The following is a 15,424-nucleotide window of genomic DNA, read 5'->3' as shown; positions in this document are numbered from 1 at the left end:
TAATTATACATCTAGATGACATGACTTGTCTTCCATCTCTAATTGTAATATAAATATTACCTTTAAAATACAAAAGCAGAGTAGTACAGACATGCCACGCCCACTCGCCCAGCCCTACTGTATCCAATACACCCATCCGCATTAACTACTCGGATGCACTTTAAGGCAGGTAATTAATGCCCTGTAGAACAGGTGCAAAGACAGAACAATGAATGGTCTACTACACTGCAGATCAAAGCATCCCCATCTTCTGTCAATTAGCCAAAGTGCCCAGGTTCAAAGGTCACCCCCCCCCCCCCCCCCCCACTGGGTTCAGATGGACGGCAGGACATCTGTCGGGTGAGGAAACGGTTTTGTCTTTTTAACATTTATTCTGTTGCTCATCTAATCCTCTCCTACGCTTCCCTGGCTGAGCGCTCTCCCAAACAAGATGCTTATATTTGGGCTTTGTACCTGTATATAAGGTTCCATTGTTGAGTAGGAGACGTGTATTAATAAAAAAACTGGTTTTCAGGCCGTCGGAAAGATGCCACCCAGGGCATGCGTTTTACACATGCGCAGTCAGTACGCAAACAAGCACCAAATGCATTTGTGTTTCCCCACCGGGCTCAGCCACCGATATTATACCATAGGTGTCTGACCTTCAATGGCAAAACCAGGTCCAAATGCAGATTAAAAGTAACGTTTAGACGAGAAATAAAATACTCACCGACCTGGTGATTAAGTGGCAGGACCAGCAATGCCAGGGATGGGGGAAGGCTCTACCGGAACCCCCAATTTCCCCCTCATCGCTGCAAATGGTACAGGGGCGGCCTTTTTTGTAAGAGTGGAGCCCAATCTTACACACTAAAGCGAAGTATTTAAATTATGGGCGGGGGATTTCACGGTGGTGTCTTTAAAAAGCCCATGGCAGCAATATTGACAGTCGCCACACAGATGTTTTATGCAGACGTCCCGTCACTGGGACTGCCACCGTTCCCACAGCGCTAGTAAGCGCGTCTCATCGGAGAACGCCACATGGGCTGCGGCCACAAAATAATTAACATCTGTCATTTTTACCCCCAGGAAAACGTAAAGTAAGAGTAATTTCTACTTCTTAGCTGCAGTATCCATTCCTTTTCCCCCTGCTTGTTCCTATATTCTGAATGGTAGGTGGCAGTAAATTAGAATCCGGTGATAAATGCGCCGTGCTCCAGGCTAGCTACTGGGTCACTCGCGTCGTATTAATAATCTCCATTATACAGCGCGGCTCCCAGCCAGACACCCAGGATTTGGCACGTGGCGGCAGGCAAGGTGGCCTCATTATATTCTGGCCTCGTCTTCCTCTATTTCCAGCGCAGGACACATGAATTATACATTATTGTTGTTACTGGGTCTCCTCAGCCATCAGAAACAACAACCTTACTCCCCGCAATCCGGAGGAGTGCGTCCACCGCAAAGCGTTACAGCAGACCTGAAATATCCCAACCACAGAGATTTTACAACCGGACGCTTTGCAAATAAACCTCCAATGATGTATGATATATTGGATGTATAATATATAGCATTATATTCTGGATAGTTGCCTATTATTATGGGGGTCATTCCGACCCGTTCGCATGCAGCGGTTCTTCACTGCAGTGTGAACGGGTCGGAAATGCGCATGCCCGGCGGACGCATTGCGCACGCACGTCTGTGCTGGGCAACGCCAACGCCGCCAGTGACAAATGTGATCGCAGCGGCGATCGCAAGAATATGGACAGGCGGGAGGCGTTCTGTGGCGGCAACTCACCGTTTCCAGCCCTTTTCGGGGAGTGGTAAGAAGAACGCAGGCGTGTCCAGGCGAACGGAGGGCGGATGTCTGACGTCAAAGCCGGGACCTGCAATGCTGGATCCGTCGCACAGGGTAAGTAGGTCTAGGGCTGGTCTTGTTTTGTGTGAAACTTTTTTAGCATAGCAGGGCTGCACAAGCGATCGCAGCCCTGCTATGCTAAAATACACTCCCCCCATAGGCGGAGATTAGTTGATCGCACCAGCAGCAAAAAGTTGCTTGGTTTCTCCCCCTCCTCTAACACTAGTCACCAACAAAGTTCAATACCATTTTACTATGGAAACGGAGTTCATGCCTTACTCTTCTGCGGCCTCCTCCCCAATGGTGAAATGGAGAGCATGGCATGACTACGTCACTGCTGGAGGGGGTGTTTCGCCTTCCCCCTATCGGACTCGGCTTATACTTCCGCTCCGTGCACCGGCTGTGCCTTACTAGCCCTGTGTCTATTATTGATGATCCGTTTATTGATATGTTTTCATGTTTGACCCGTGTTTATCTTTATCTGTATCTTTTTCCAAGATGACTTAGTATTTTTCCTATTGTATCTATATTGGATTGTTATATTTGACTTCTGACAATTTTGATATTTGCATGTTTACATCCCGTTCCCTTGGTTCTTTGTACCCTTCCCCCCTCCCGCCCCTTCCTTCTTTCTTTCTGTACCCCTTCCCCTTGCAAAAAGAAAACTTGATTTCAATAAAAACTATTGATGAAAAAAAAAAAAGTTGCTTGGTGCGATCAACTATATATGCTGATTATTGGGGGTTTCAGTTGCAGTTGCAATGATTTCGCTCTGACCATTGATAGATTGCACACGGCCAGCCATGCTGGCAAGGTACCGTTTTTGGGGTCTAATATTATTAAACAGTCTACACCGCCGGGAGGAAGTTTTATATTTCTGTGAGGATTACAGCTGGCCACGGATTCCTCAATCATGTTGCATTAGGGGAACAGGAGTCTAAAACGCAAGGCATGTACTAACATCTCACCACAAAAAACAGCTGTACCCCTTCCCCATAATCAGAAACCCCAGAAACAGCTAACGCGCAGCACGGTATCCGGACTCCAGGTCGACAACAAAAAGGTTGACACACCTTAGGTCGACATGGACAAAAGGTCGACATGGACAAAAGGTCGACAGGAACAAGGTCGACAGGAACAAGGTCGACATGAGTTTTTCGCAATTTTTTTCTTTTTTGGAACTTTTTCATACTTAACGATCCATGTGGACTACGATTGGAACGGTAATCTGTGCCGAGCGAAGCAGAGCGAAGGCACCATGCCCGAAGCATGGCGAGCGAAGCGAGCCATGCGAGGGGACTCGGTGCACTAATTGGGGTTCCCGGTCACTCTACGAAGAAAACGACACCAAAAAAAACATAAAAAACTCATGTCGACCTTTTTCCATGTCGACCTTGTTCCTGTCGACCTTTTGTCCATGCCGACCTTTTGTCCATGTCGACCTAAGGTGTGTCGACCTTTTTGTTGTCGACCTGGAGTCCCAGACCCGCGCAGCACACCATTGCGGTTTGTCCTAATGCACAATCCAACAGTTCATTATCAACCTAATGGAGACACCATGTAATCATTGACGGAGCAAATTCCTCAGCTGCACCATCGGTAAAACCCTGAGTAAAGGCACCGAGGAAGGTCACATTGAGATAAAAATACATCTGGTGCCAGGGAGCAGTGCAGCAAACCAGCACAGCGTAGCGAGATGCATTCTCACCGTTCAGCAGCGCAGGACAAAACCCGGCCCTGGTATTGTGTACATCAGACCGAGAGAACTGGCCACAGGAGAAGACGGGGTGCTGAAAAAGGCTGCGCACACCCGGCCGCAGAGAAGGGTCACCGGTGACACAGCGCGAAGGTCCGTTGTCAGAAATCAAACGCCTAACATTTCATTTACCTATTTATCATGCACTGTGCGGTGTAGACAGCATTCCTGGTCGAGGAGGAGATTGGCTTTGCTGCATTAGTCACACACACACACAAAAGAACATTTAAACAATGAGTAATGGGTCTGCAAATTTGAAGATACCACCTCTCTCCATTCTTTTATGTGCAGAACGGTGACCACAGATTAACATTAGAAAAAGTTTCTGCAGCAATAAACAAAAAAAGTTTTACAGTAATACGGTACCGCACTGGTCGAGCGGCAATACCGGATGATTGTAACTCGCCTACCTGAATCACATAGTCTAGGTGCAATCGCCAGTATAAAGCCCGGCAACGCGCAATGACAGAGTTATAACGGTACTGCGATAAGAGGAAACGGCTTCTTACCTTTCCGAAATCCCGGACATCAAAGAGATCAAAAGGGTCGAAGAGCTCACAGTTCCTTAAGCTAAACTTGTCGTGACAAACTTTCAGAAATGTTCGGATATTTTTCAGGCACAAAAACTGGAAAGAAGAAGAAAGAAGGAAAATGAACAGGGAAAACAACATAATTAAAAAAAAAAAAAAAGAGAACAAAGAAAAATATATTTCCAGAAAATAAACCATCATTTGTGATTTACTGCTACGAACGGTTCGCCGTCTTATGGTGGAAAACGCATATATTAAGGTGGTTTGTCACCAATCTACCTGTGAATTGAAGATTTCACTTTGTGTTAATGCAACATAAAAAGACAAAGAACTGCTTGTTCTTTTACACTTCAGGCTCAACGCTTACGACGATAGCAGAATACCTTGTGCTCTGCAAATAAGAGCGTTGCCCTTTTAAATTCCAGACTTTCACATGCAGAAAAGCGGCTTAGTAAATAAACACCAAGAGGTGCATTTATCATATTTCTTTGATTCTTATACTTTTGATAAAAAACTATTTTAGAACTACAGGTATGTAAAATATTTTCCAATACTCACGCATTAAGTGATTGTGTAATATAATTGCCATGCCTTCCCCAGCATCTAGCAGAGGGGATATTATTCTTGATGAACGCAAGATAATACAATGTATATCATTTATGAGGGGGCTTTGAACTTGTGGAACTACAACTTCCAGCATGCTCTGAAAGCCAATAGGCATCAGATCCCAAATACTCAACTAATCTATTTGTTTATATAAGCCGCACATAGACAATAGAACAAATCTTCTAAATAAAATGATAAGAACAATTGTGAAAAATTAAAGTGCCAGGCTCCAATTATCCACTCGTCTATACCCCATTGTCTATATGCTCCAGTGTCCCCTAATGGATGAAGGAGAAATTCTAGGTTTACGGACAAAAGGTGACACTATGGGGGGGGTTATTCAGGTTTCAATATAACCCACCCAAATCTAACTCTCTCTGTATGTTACATCTGCCCCACCTGCAACGCAGCATGGTTTTGCAATGTCCGGGGGTTCCCCACTGTGTAACAAGCATCAGAGATTTCCTGACGGATTACAGGTGAAAATGCAAATTAAATGGCATTTAAGAACTTTGTAAAACCTACAAAATGCACAAAGCAACAAAGGGGAGGGAACCATAAATTGAAAGAAGAAACCCCCAAAAATAAATCTGCGCGATCAGCTGACCTGCCGGCGATGTGGGGGGTGCACAATAAAATATTTAAGAGAAATCCGCATCCCCCCCCACCTCCCACTGAAGAAGCAGCACTGAAATTCTTTCGCTCAAGAGCTGCAGACAGAATTAATAATTCAGTGCTTGGAAATGACCAGCAGGTAACATAAAATCTTCTCTTCAGGAGAGCAGCAAACAGCTGCCAGCTTAACGCAGCGAGCGGTGGAAGACGGACGCAAGAGTCAGCAGATGTCGCCTTCCAACGCCGACTTGCTTATGCCAAATACACTTCCAACATCCTATCTCAATCACTCAATTAAAGAAGGCATCATTATTTCTCAGACATCAGATAAGAGGCCGAAACACCTCTTAACGAGGCTACGGGAAAGCGGAAAGAGGTTCAAAACGCTGGCGGAAGTTAAATGGAAAGGTAGAACGAAATGTATTTATTTTTTAAGGAACCTTATAGGGAGATAGTGACGTGAAAACAAAAAAAATTTCAAAAGTTCTGAAAAGTGCACCAAGCACAAAAATCTATGAACCATGGAGGTAAAGTACACTGTTCAGCCTGACAATCCACTGCAGCCCCCCAGTTACAGATAGTTGAAGCCCTCCCTACATCCTTATGGGACTTGCCAAAAAGCTAAGTCTGCAGTCATTTGAGCTGCTGTGACATCACTGACTCAGTCCCTGTTTTTGAATCCACCAATCCTCTATGAATTATTCACAGCAGTCTATTGAGTCAACAAATAATGCTGCCATTTTCTATGTGACCTGTCATGTCAATGTCAGGAATCTGCATTTTGCATCACGTCACTTACTGGTGCTCTGATGTGCTGGTCTCCGGAGGTCACATCCTCAGCCTGGCCGCATGTTCCATGTTTGCCTGCGGTGTGTGGGGACTCTCTCCAGTGTGTACCCCCAATGTATTCCCACCATCTCCGCCATGACACCTGTAGTCAGCTGACTTGGTGCTATCCACTCCTGAGCACTGGAGTGCTCACATGACTTGATTCTAGGATCTCTGCTGTCCAGGGGGTATATATCCAGAGTTCCTGCTCAGTATCATTGCCTTGAACAACGCGTCACATCCTGTGAACAAGCGTCTCCTGGCTCCCGTCTCCTTGCCCCAGATTCCCGTGTTAGTGCTCCGTGGAACTACAGGCACCAGCAATCCAGTTCAGTTGCAGCTCCATCTGCATTCTGCTCCAGCATTCACTAGCAGTCTCCTGTGTCAGTGCTCCATGGAACTACAGGTACCAGCCTTCCAGTTTGTCTTCAGGATCAGTTCCACTCTGCTCCTACAATCACTGGCAGTAGGAGACTCTCTCCAGGTGCTGCATATCATTCTCACCTGTTACTACTCTGCATCAGCACTGTGCTATTCCACCTGCACTAAAGCATCCAGTTCAGCTGTCTCCTGCAATAACCTAACCTGGTTCTGTGGTTGTATGCAAGCATTGCCTATTGACTGTTTACCTCTGTGGCAAGTTCCTATCAGTATTCAGGCTGATCATCTGCATTATCAATTGCCTATACCACAGGTTCTCAAACTCGGTCCTCAGGACCCCACACAGTGCATGTTTTGCAGGTCTCTTCACAGAATCACAAGTGACATAATTAGCTCTACCTGTGGACCTTTTAAAATGTGTCAGTGAGTAATTAATACACCTGTGCACTTGCTGGGTTACCTGCAAAACATGCACTGTGTGGGGTCCTGAGGACCGAGTTTGAGAACCACTGGCCTATACAATTCCTGTTTAAAGTTACCATCGGTTTCCAGGCCGATCATCGATATTGCCAAGTATCTGTGTAAAGCTCCGTTTCAAGTCATCATCGGCTTCCAGGCCGACCATCGTTTATTCCAAGTTGACCATCGTTTATTCCAAGTTGTCACCATCGGTTCCCAGGCCAATAGTCATTTGTTCCTGTTCACCATCCGCTCCTAAGCCGACCATCGATAGTTCCTGTTCATCATCGGTTCCCAGGCCGATAGTCATCTGTTCCTATTCATCATCGGTTCCCGGGCCGATCGTCCTATGCTCCAAGTCTCCATCGGTTCCCAGACCGATCATCGGTAACTCCAAGTCACTATCGGTTCCTAGTCCGGTCATCGGTTGCTCCCAGTTACCATCAGTACCCAGACCAAACTATCTCTAAAGGGGTATATTCAATTAGCAGCGATAACGGACTTTTCGCGTGAAAAACCGGAGTTTTCCCGCGAAACGCAATTACAGCCTATTCAATTTTCCGGGAAAATTTATCGGTGATCATTTTTTCACTAATTTCACTTCACCTACTCTGAAGCAGGTGAAAAGTTGGGAAAAGTCACTAATTTAAGGTAAAAATGTTTGGATATGGTACAGAACTCCTGGGACACCCCCCTTAATGACTAATTAGGCACGTTGAGGTTTTTAATTATTTTTAATTGGCCAATAATGACATGTCATTTTTGGGGTGAAAAAGTACAAAGTGATGGAAATTGGGGTTCAAGGTATGGGACAGGTATATTGGGGTGCTTTATGAGTGGGACAGGTGTTTTTAGGCTTGCAGATGGGAGTAATCGGTCTGTTTCCACTTTTTTTTAAAGTACCCTAAAAATGACCCAAATATATACTTATACCCATTTTCATGTACCCCAAATTTAATGAGAGCATTTATTTTGCTCAAAAAAACTTGCTTTCTATCATTTTTTTGCATTTTTAAAAAAATGCATATAAACAGCCATTTCACACAATTTAAGTCCCCTAAACCTCTCAAATGTGATCTCTAATACACTACTCTTCTGTTTTCCTATGTTAGTTTAGCATTTTTTGGGGTACAGGCTGATTTCCCCATCTTCACCTGCACTTTCCACTGCAAGAATTTTCACGTGAAACCCGTTTGGAATTAAATAGGTCGAAAAATTGCCGCGAATTTGCGGATAATTGAATACCCTAGTTAGTGACTCTCTATTTCAGAGACTCTATCAGCTTCCATGCTGACTCATATGTTTGCATTTACATTGCTCCAGTTACTTATATTTCCTGTGTGTACTCAATAAATACCATTTGCGCACATGTGCAGGAACTCACTTCAGCCTCATTTCCTCTATAGCACCACCACTGACCCACTGGTGACACCTCCGGAACAGACACAAACCCAGACCTGACAGTCAAATGTTAGACAATGTGATGACGTTCCCCACGGAGGGCGAGGTGTTGTAATGAGAACCCACCTGCCGTGGTGTAACAGATCAATAGTGTATCCACCCTGATCCGTACGCGTTACGCTTATCGCAGGACACTCCCTGGCCTCCATTGTTGACACTGTCCTATTGTTCTCCGTAGGAAAAGGAGAAATTTACGCAGTACAGAACAGCAAGTAAATTCCCTTAATCTATCGCAAAAATAAGAATTTACTCACCGGTAATTCTATTTCTCGTAGTCCGTAGTGGATGCTGGGGACTCCGTAAGGACCATGGGGAATAGACGGCTCTGCAGGAGACTGGGCACATCTAAGAAAGATTTAGGACTATCTGGTGTGCACTGGCTCCTCCCCCTATGACCCTCCTCCAAGCCTCAGTTAGGAACTGTGCCCGGAAGAGCTGACACAATAAGGAAGGATTTTTGAATCCCGGGTAAGACTCATACCAGCCACACCAATCACACCATATAACACGTGATAGGAACCCCGGTTAACAGTATGATAACAAATGGAGCCTCTGAAGAGATGGCTCACAACAAAACCCGATTTTTGTAACAATAACTATGTACAGGTATTGCAGACAATCCGCACTTGGGATGGGCGCCCAGCATCCACTACGGACTACGAGAAATAGAATTACCGGTGAGTAAATTCTTATTTTCTCTGACGTCCTAGTGGATGCTGGGGACTCCGTAAGGACCATGGGGATTATACCAAAGCTCCCAAACGGGCGGGAGAGTGCGGATGACTCTGCAGCACCGAATGAGAGAATTCCAGGTCCTCCTCAGCCAGGGTATCAAATTTGTAGAATTTTGCAAACGTGTTTGCCCCCGACCAAGTAGCTGCTCGGCAAAGTTGTAAAGCCGAGACCCCTCGGGCAGCCGCCCAAGATGAGCCCACCTTCCGTGTGGAATGGGCTTTTACAGATTTAGGCTGCGGTAAGCCTACCGCAGAATGCGCCAGCTGAATAGTACTACAAATCCAGCGCGCAATAGACTGCTTAGAAGCAGGAGCACCCAGCTTAGCGGGTGCATACAGGATAAACAGCGAGTCAGTCTTTCTGACTCCAGCCGTCCTGGAAATATAAATTTTTAGGGCCCTGACTACGTCCAGCAACTTGGAATCCTCCAAGTCCCTAGTAGCCGCAGGCACCACAATAGGTTGGTTCAAGTGAAAAGCTGAGACCACCTTTGGGAGAAACTGAGGACGAGTCCTCAATTCTGCCCTATCCATATGGAAAATCAGATAAGGGCTTTTACAAGACAAAGCCGCCAATTCTGAAACCCGCCTGGCCGACGCCAAGGCCAACAGCATGACCACTTTCCACGTGAGATATTTTAAATCCACAGTCTTAAGTGGTTCGAACCAATGTGATTTCAGGAATGCCAAAACCACATTGAGATCCCAAGGTGCCACTGGGGGCACAAAAGGAGGCTGAATATGCAGTACTCCTTTGACAAAAGTCTGAACTTCGGGTAGTGAAGCTAGTTCTTTTTGGAAGAAAATCGACAGAGCCGAAATCTGGACCTTTATGGACCCCAATTTGAGGCCCAACGTCACCCCTGCTTGCAGGAAGTGCAGGAATCGACCCAGTTGAAATTCCTCCGTTGGGGCCTTCATGGCCTCACACCAAGCAACATATTTTCGCCAAATGCGGTGATAATGTCTTGCGGTGACATCCTTCCTGGCTTTGATCAGGGTAGGGATGACTTCCTCCGGAATACCCTTTTCCTTCAGGATCCGGTGTTCAACCGCCATGCCGTCAAACGCAGCCGCGGTAAGTCTTGGAACAGACAGGGTCCCTGCTGCAGCAGGTCTTGTCTGAGCGGCAGAGGCCAAGGGTCCTCTGTAAGCATCTCTTGAAGTTCCGGGTACCAAGCTCTTCTTGGCCAATCCGGAACCACGAGTATGGTTTTCACTCCTCGCCTTCTTATTATTCTCAGTACCTTGGGTACGAGAGGTAGAGGAGGAAACACATAAACCGACTGGTACACCCATGGTGTCACTAGAGCGTCCACCGCTATAGCCTGAGGGTCTCTTGACCGGGCGCAATATCTTTTCAACTTCTTGTTGAGGCGGGACGCCATCATGTCTACCTGTGGTTTTTCCCACCGGTTGACCAGCATTTGGAAGACTTCTGGATGAAGTCCCCATTCTCCCGGGTGGAGGTCGTGCCTGCTGAGGAAGTCTGCTTCCCAGTTGTCCACTCCCGGAATGAACACTGCCGTCAGTGCTAACACATGATTCTCTGCCCATCTGAGAATCCTTGTGGCTTCTGCCATCGCCATCCTGCTTCTCGTGCCGCCCTGTCTGTTTACATGGGCGACCGCCGTGATGTTGTCTGACTGGATCAGTACCGGCTGGTTTTGAAGCAGGGGTCTTGCCTGGCTTAGGGCATTGTAAATGGCCCTTAGCTCCAGGATATTTATGTGAAGAGAAATCTCCTGATTTGACCACAGTCCTTGGAAATTTCTTCCCTTTGTGACTGCCCCCCAGCCCCGAAGGCTGGCATCCGTGGTCACCAGCACCCAGTCCTGTATTCCGAATCTGCGGCCCTCTAGTAGATGAGCCCTCTGCAGCCACCACAGCAGCGACACCCTGGTTCTGGCCGATAGGGTTATCCGCTGTTGCATCTGGAGATGGGACCCGGACCATTTGTCCAACAGGTCCCACTGGAACGTCCTTGCGTGGAACCTTCCGAATGGAATTGCTTCGCACGAAGCTACCATTTTTCCCAGGACTCGTGTGCATTGATTTACCGACACTTTTCCTGGTTTTAGGATGTCTCTGACCAGAGATGACAATTCCTCGGCTTTTTCCAGTGGAAGAAACACTCTTTTCTGGTCTGGGTCCAGAATCATTCCCAGGAACAGAAGACGTGTCGTCGGGACCAGCTGTGACTTTGGAATGTTTAGAATCCAGCCGTGCTGTTGTAGCACTTCCTGAGAAAGTGCCACCCCCACTATCAACTGTTCTTTGGACCTCGCCTTTATCAGGAGATCGTCCAAGTACGGGATAATTAAAACTCCCTTCTTGCGAAGGAGTATCATCATTTCGGCCATTACCTTGGTAAAGACCCTCGGTGCCGTGGATAACCCGAACGGCAGCGTCTGGAACTGATAGTGACAGTCCTGTACCACAAATCTGAGGTACTCCTGGTGCGGAGGGTAAATGGGGACATGCAGGTACGCATCCTTGATGTCCAGGGATACCATGTAATCCCCCTCCTCCAGGCTCGCAATAACCGCCCTGAGCGATTCCATCTTGAACTTGAACCTTTTGATATAAGTGTTCAAGGTTTTTAAATTTAAGATGGGTCTCACCGAACCGTCCGGTTTCGGTACCACAAACATTGTGGAGTAGTAAACCTTTCCTTGCTGAAGGTGGGGTACCTTGACGATCACTTTCTGTGAATACAGTTTTTGAATAGCCACCAACACTGCCTCCCTGGCAGAGGGAGTTGCCGGCAAGGCAGATTTGAGGAAACGGCGGGGGGGAGACGTCTCGAATTCCAGCCTGTACCCCTGAGATACTACTTGAAGGACCCAGGGATCCACTTGTGAGAGAGCCCACTGTGCGCTGAAAAACCTGAGACGTGCCCCCACCGTTCCCGATTCCGCCTGAGCAGCCCCAGCGTCATGCTGTGGACTTACCGGACGCAGGGAAGGACTTCTGCTCCTGGGAACTAGCTGTGTGCTGCAGCTTTTTCCCCCTTCCTCTGCCCCTCGGCAGAAAGGATGAGCCTCTAGCCCGCTTATTTTTCTGGGGCCGAAAGGACTGCACCTGATAATACGGTGCTTTCTTTTGCTGTGGGGTAGCCTGTGGCAAAAAAGTCGATTTCCCAGCAGTAGCTGTGGAAACTAGGTCTGAAAGACCTTCCCCAAAAAGTTCCACCCCTTTATAGGGTAAAACTTCCATGTGCCGCTTGGAGTCGGCATCACCTGACCATTGCCTAGTCCATAACCCCCGTCTGGCGGCAATGGACATAGCGCTTATTTTTGATGCCAGCCGGCAAATATCCCTCTGTGCATCACGCATGTATAAGACCGCGTCTTTTATATGGTCAATCGTTAGCAAAATATTGTCCCTATCCATGGTATCAATGTTTTCCGACAGGGAGTCTGACCACGCAGCAGCAGCACTGCACATCCAAGCTGATGCAATAGCGGGTCTCAATATAATGCCAGTGTGTGTGTATATAGCTTTTAGGGTACTTTCCAGCCTTCTATCAGCAGGTTCTTTTAGGGCGGCCGTATCCGGAGACGGTAGTGCCACCTTCTTTGATAAGCGTGTCAATGCTTTATCTACCCTAGGGGGTGTTTCCCAGCGTGACCTATCCTCTGGCGGGAAAGGGTACGCAGCCATTAACCGTTTAGAAATGATCAATTTCTTATCTGGGGAAGTCCACGCTTCCTCACACACCTCATTTAATTTGTCAGATGCAGGAAAAACTACTGGTAGTTTTTTTCTCACCAAACATAATACCCTTTTTTGTGGTACCTGGGGTATCATCAGAAATGTGTAATACATTTTTTATAGCCTCAATCATATAACGGGTGGATCTATTGGAGGGTACACTCGTCTCATCATCGTCGACACTGGAGTCGGTATCCGTGTCGACATCTGTATCTGTCATCTGAGGTAGCGGGCGTTTTATAGCCCCTGATGACATTTGAGATGCTTGGACAGGCACAAGCTGAGTAGCCGGCTGTCCTATGTCGTCAAACCTTTTATGTAAGGAGCTGACACTGTCACGTAATTCCTTCCATAAGTCCATCCACACTGGTGTCGACCCCGCAGGGGGTGACATCACATTCACAGGCATTTGCTCCGCCTCCACATCATTATCCTCATCATACATGTCGACACAGCAGTACCGACACACAGCAGACACACAGGGAATGCTCTTACAGAGGACAGGACCCCACAAAGCCCTTTGGGGAGACAGAGAGAGAGTATGCCAGCATACACCAGGGCGCTATATAACACAGGGATATCACTATACAGAGTGTTTTCCCCTATAGCTGCCTATAATATATATATACTGCGCCTAAATTGTGCCCCCCCTCTCTTTTTTACCCTTTCTGTAGTGCAGGACTGCAGGGGAGAGCCTGGGAGCTTCCTTCCAGCGAAGCTGTGAGGGAATAATGGCGCCAGTGTGCTGAGGGAGTTGGCTCCGCCCCTTTTTCGGCGGGCTTTCTCCCGCTATTTTATCGTTTCTGGCAGGGGTTAATATACACCTATATAGCCTCTGGGGCTATATATGGTGTTAGTTTTGCCAGCCAAGGTGTTGTTATTGCTGCTCAGGGCGTCCCCCCCCAGCGCCCTGCACCCATCAGTGACCGCAGTGTGTGGTGTGCATGAGGAGCAATGGCGCACAGCTGCAGTGCTGTGCGCTACCTTGGAGAAGACAGAAGTCTTCAGCCGCCGATTTTCCGGACCACCTTCTTGTTTCTGGCTCTGTAAGGGGGACGGCGGCGCGGCTCCGTGAAAGGACGACGAGGTCGGGTCCTGTGTTCGATCCCTCTGGAGCTAATGGAGTCCAGTAGCCTAAGAAGCCCAAGCTACCACCACTTAGGTAGGTTCGCTTCTTCTCCCCTTAGTCCCTCGTTGCAGTGAGCCTGTTGCCAGCAGGTCTCACTGAAAATAAAAAACCTAAACTATACTTTCTTCTAGGAGCTCAGGAGAGCCCCTAGTGTGCATCCAGCTCAGCCGGGCACAGAAATCTAACTGAGGCTTGGAGGAGGGTCATAGGGGGAGGAGCCAGTGCACACCAGATAGTCCTAAATCTTTCTTAGATGTGCCCAGTCTCCTGCAGAGCCGTCTATTCCCCATGGTCCTTACGGGGTCCTTACGGAGTCCCCAGCATCCACTAGGACGTCAGAGAAAGTATAACTGTTCAATCTATCAATAATTCACAGATTCACAGTGATTGTATTGGGGGAGGAGAGCATCTGGTTCATTCCATGCAATTAATGCAAATGCACGAAATTAAATAAACTGGTAGCGCAAAAGTTGTGATAATTGGATGAGAAATAAAATCTGATTGGTTGTGCTAAAACAGAAATCAACCATACACCAACGGGGTGATTAAGCGATGGGCGCAGATCTTGCTTCCCGCAGCAAGATCTGCATCCATCTCCTCACATGCTGTAGGCCGCACAGCACAGGGCAAGGCCGCCCAGCAAGTTAATTGCGGAAGCCTCGATTAGAGGTTGACCACTGGCGCCATTTTTTTTTCTTCAGTGCGGCTGTGTGTGACGTCACGCAGCCACCTCGAAAACGCTGCAGACACGCCTACATTTTGACTGCCACATCCGCGAAACGCCGCCCCTCCCCTCAAACGCCAGTCAATCACCTCCAGGATGCAGCCACAAGGAGAACGGTCACGTACGCGCACTGCGGTTGTTGCGCAGACCAGATGGACGCGGCTGCGTCCATCTCTGAATCCCCCCCCCCACCAAGTACAGCTGCAGGCTAGGAGGGATGAGGATAGGTGTATAAAGATGATAGAAAGATAGATAGATAGATAGATAGATAGATAGATAGATAGATAGATAGATAGATAGATAGATAGATAGATAGATAGATAGATAGAGGTGGGACAGAATTAAAGCGAGAGGAGGTGGAGTATGTATAGAACAAAAGAAAGGCAAGGTGAAGGGAGAGGAGGAGGAGGAGGAGTGGAATAGAACTAAAGAGAGGAGAGGTAAAGGAAGAGGAGGAGTAGAGGAACAGAAACTAAAGCGAGGAGAAGTGAAGGGAGAGAAGGATGGGAATAGAACTAAAGAGCAGAGGTGAAGGGAGAGGAGAGGAATAGAACTAAAGAGAGGAGAGGTGAAGAGAGAAAAGGGGAATAGAACTAAAGAGAGGAGAAGTAAAGGGAGGAGGAAGAGGGGGGAATAGAGCAAAAAAAGAGGCA

General features: G+C 47.4%; 1 protein-coding gene across 5 annotated transcripts in view; it reads right to left on the bottom strand.

Annotated features, from left to right (window-relative positions):
- Positions 1-15,424, bottom strand: part of VAV2 (vav guanine nucleotide exchange factor 2) — a 248,345-nt gene that overhangs the window by 194,295 nt on the left and 38,626 nt on the right. For all 5 annotated transcript variants that reach the window (XM_063935911.1, XM_063935912.1, XM_063935915.1 and 2 more), the window contains exon 2: positions 4,097-4,213. In XM_063935911.1, coding sequence (XP_063791981.1) covers positions 4,097-4,213 — 117 coding nt within the window. The remainder of the gene's footprint in view (positions 1-4,096; positions 4,214-15,424) is intronic.

The sequence above is a fragment of the Pseudophryne corroboree genome, chromosome 8 (assembly GCF_028390025.1).
Source record: "Pseudophryne corroboree isolate aPseCor3 chromosome 8, aPseCor3.hap2, whole genome shotgun sequence".
Lineage (NCBI taxonomy): Eukaryota > Metazoa > Chordata > Amphibia > Anura > Myobatrachidae > Pseudophryne > Pseudophryne corroboree.
Note: the sequence above shows the minus strand (reverse complement) of the source record. Positions and strands in the feature narration are given on the sequence as shown.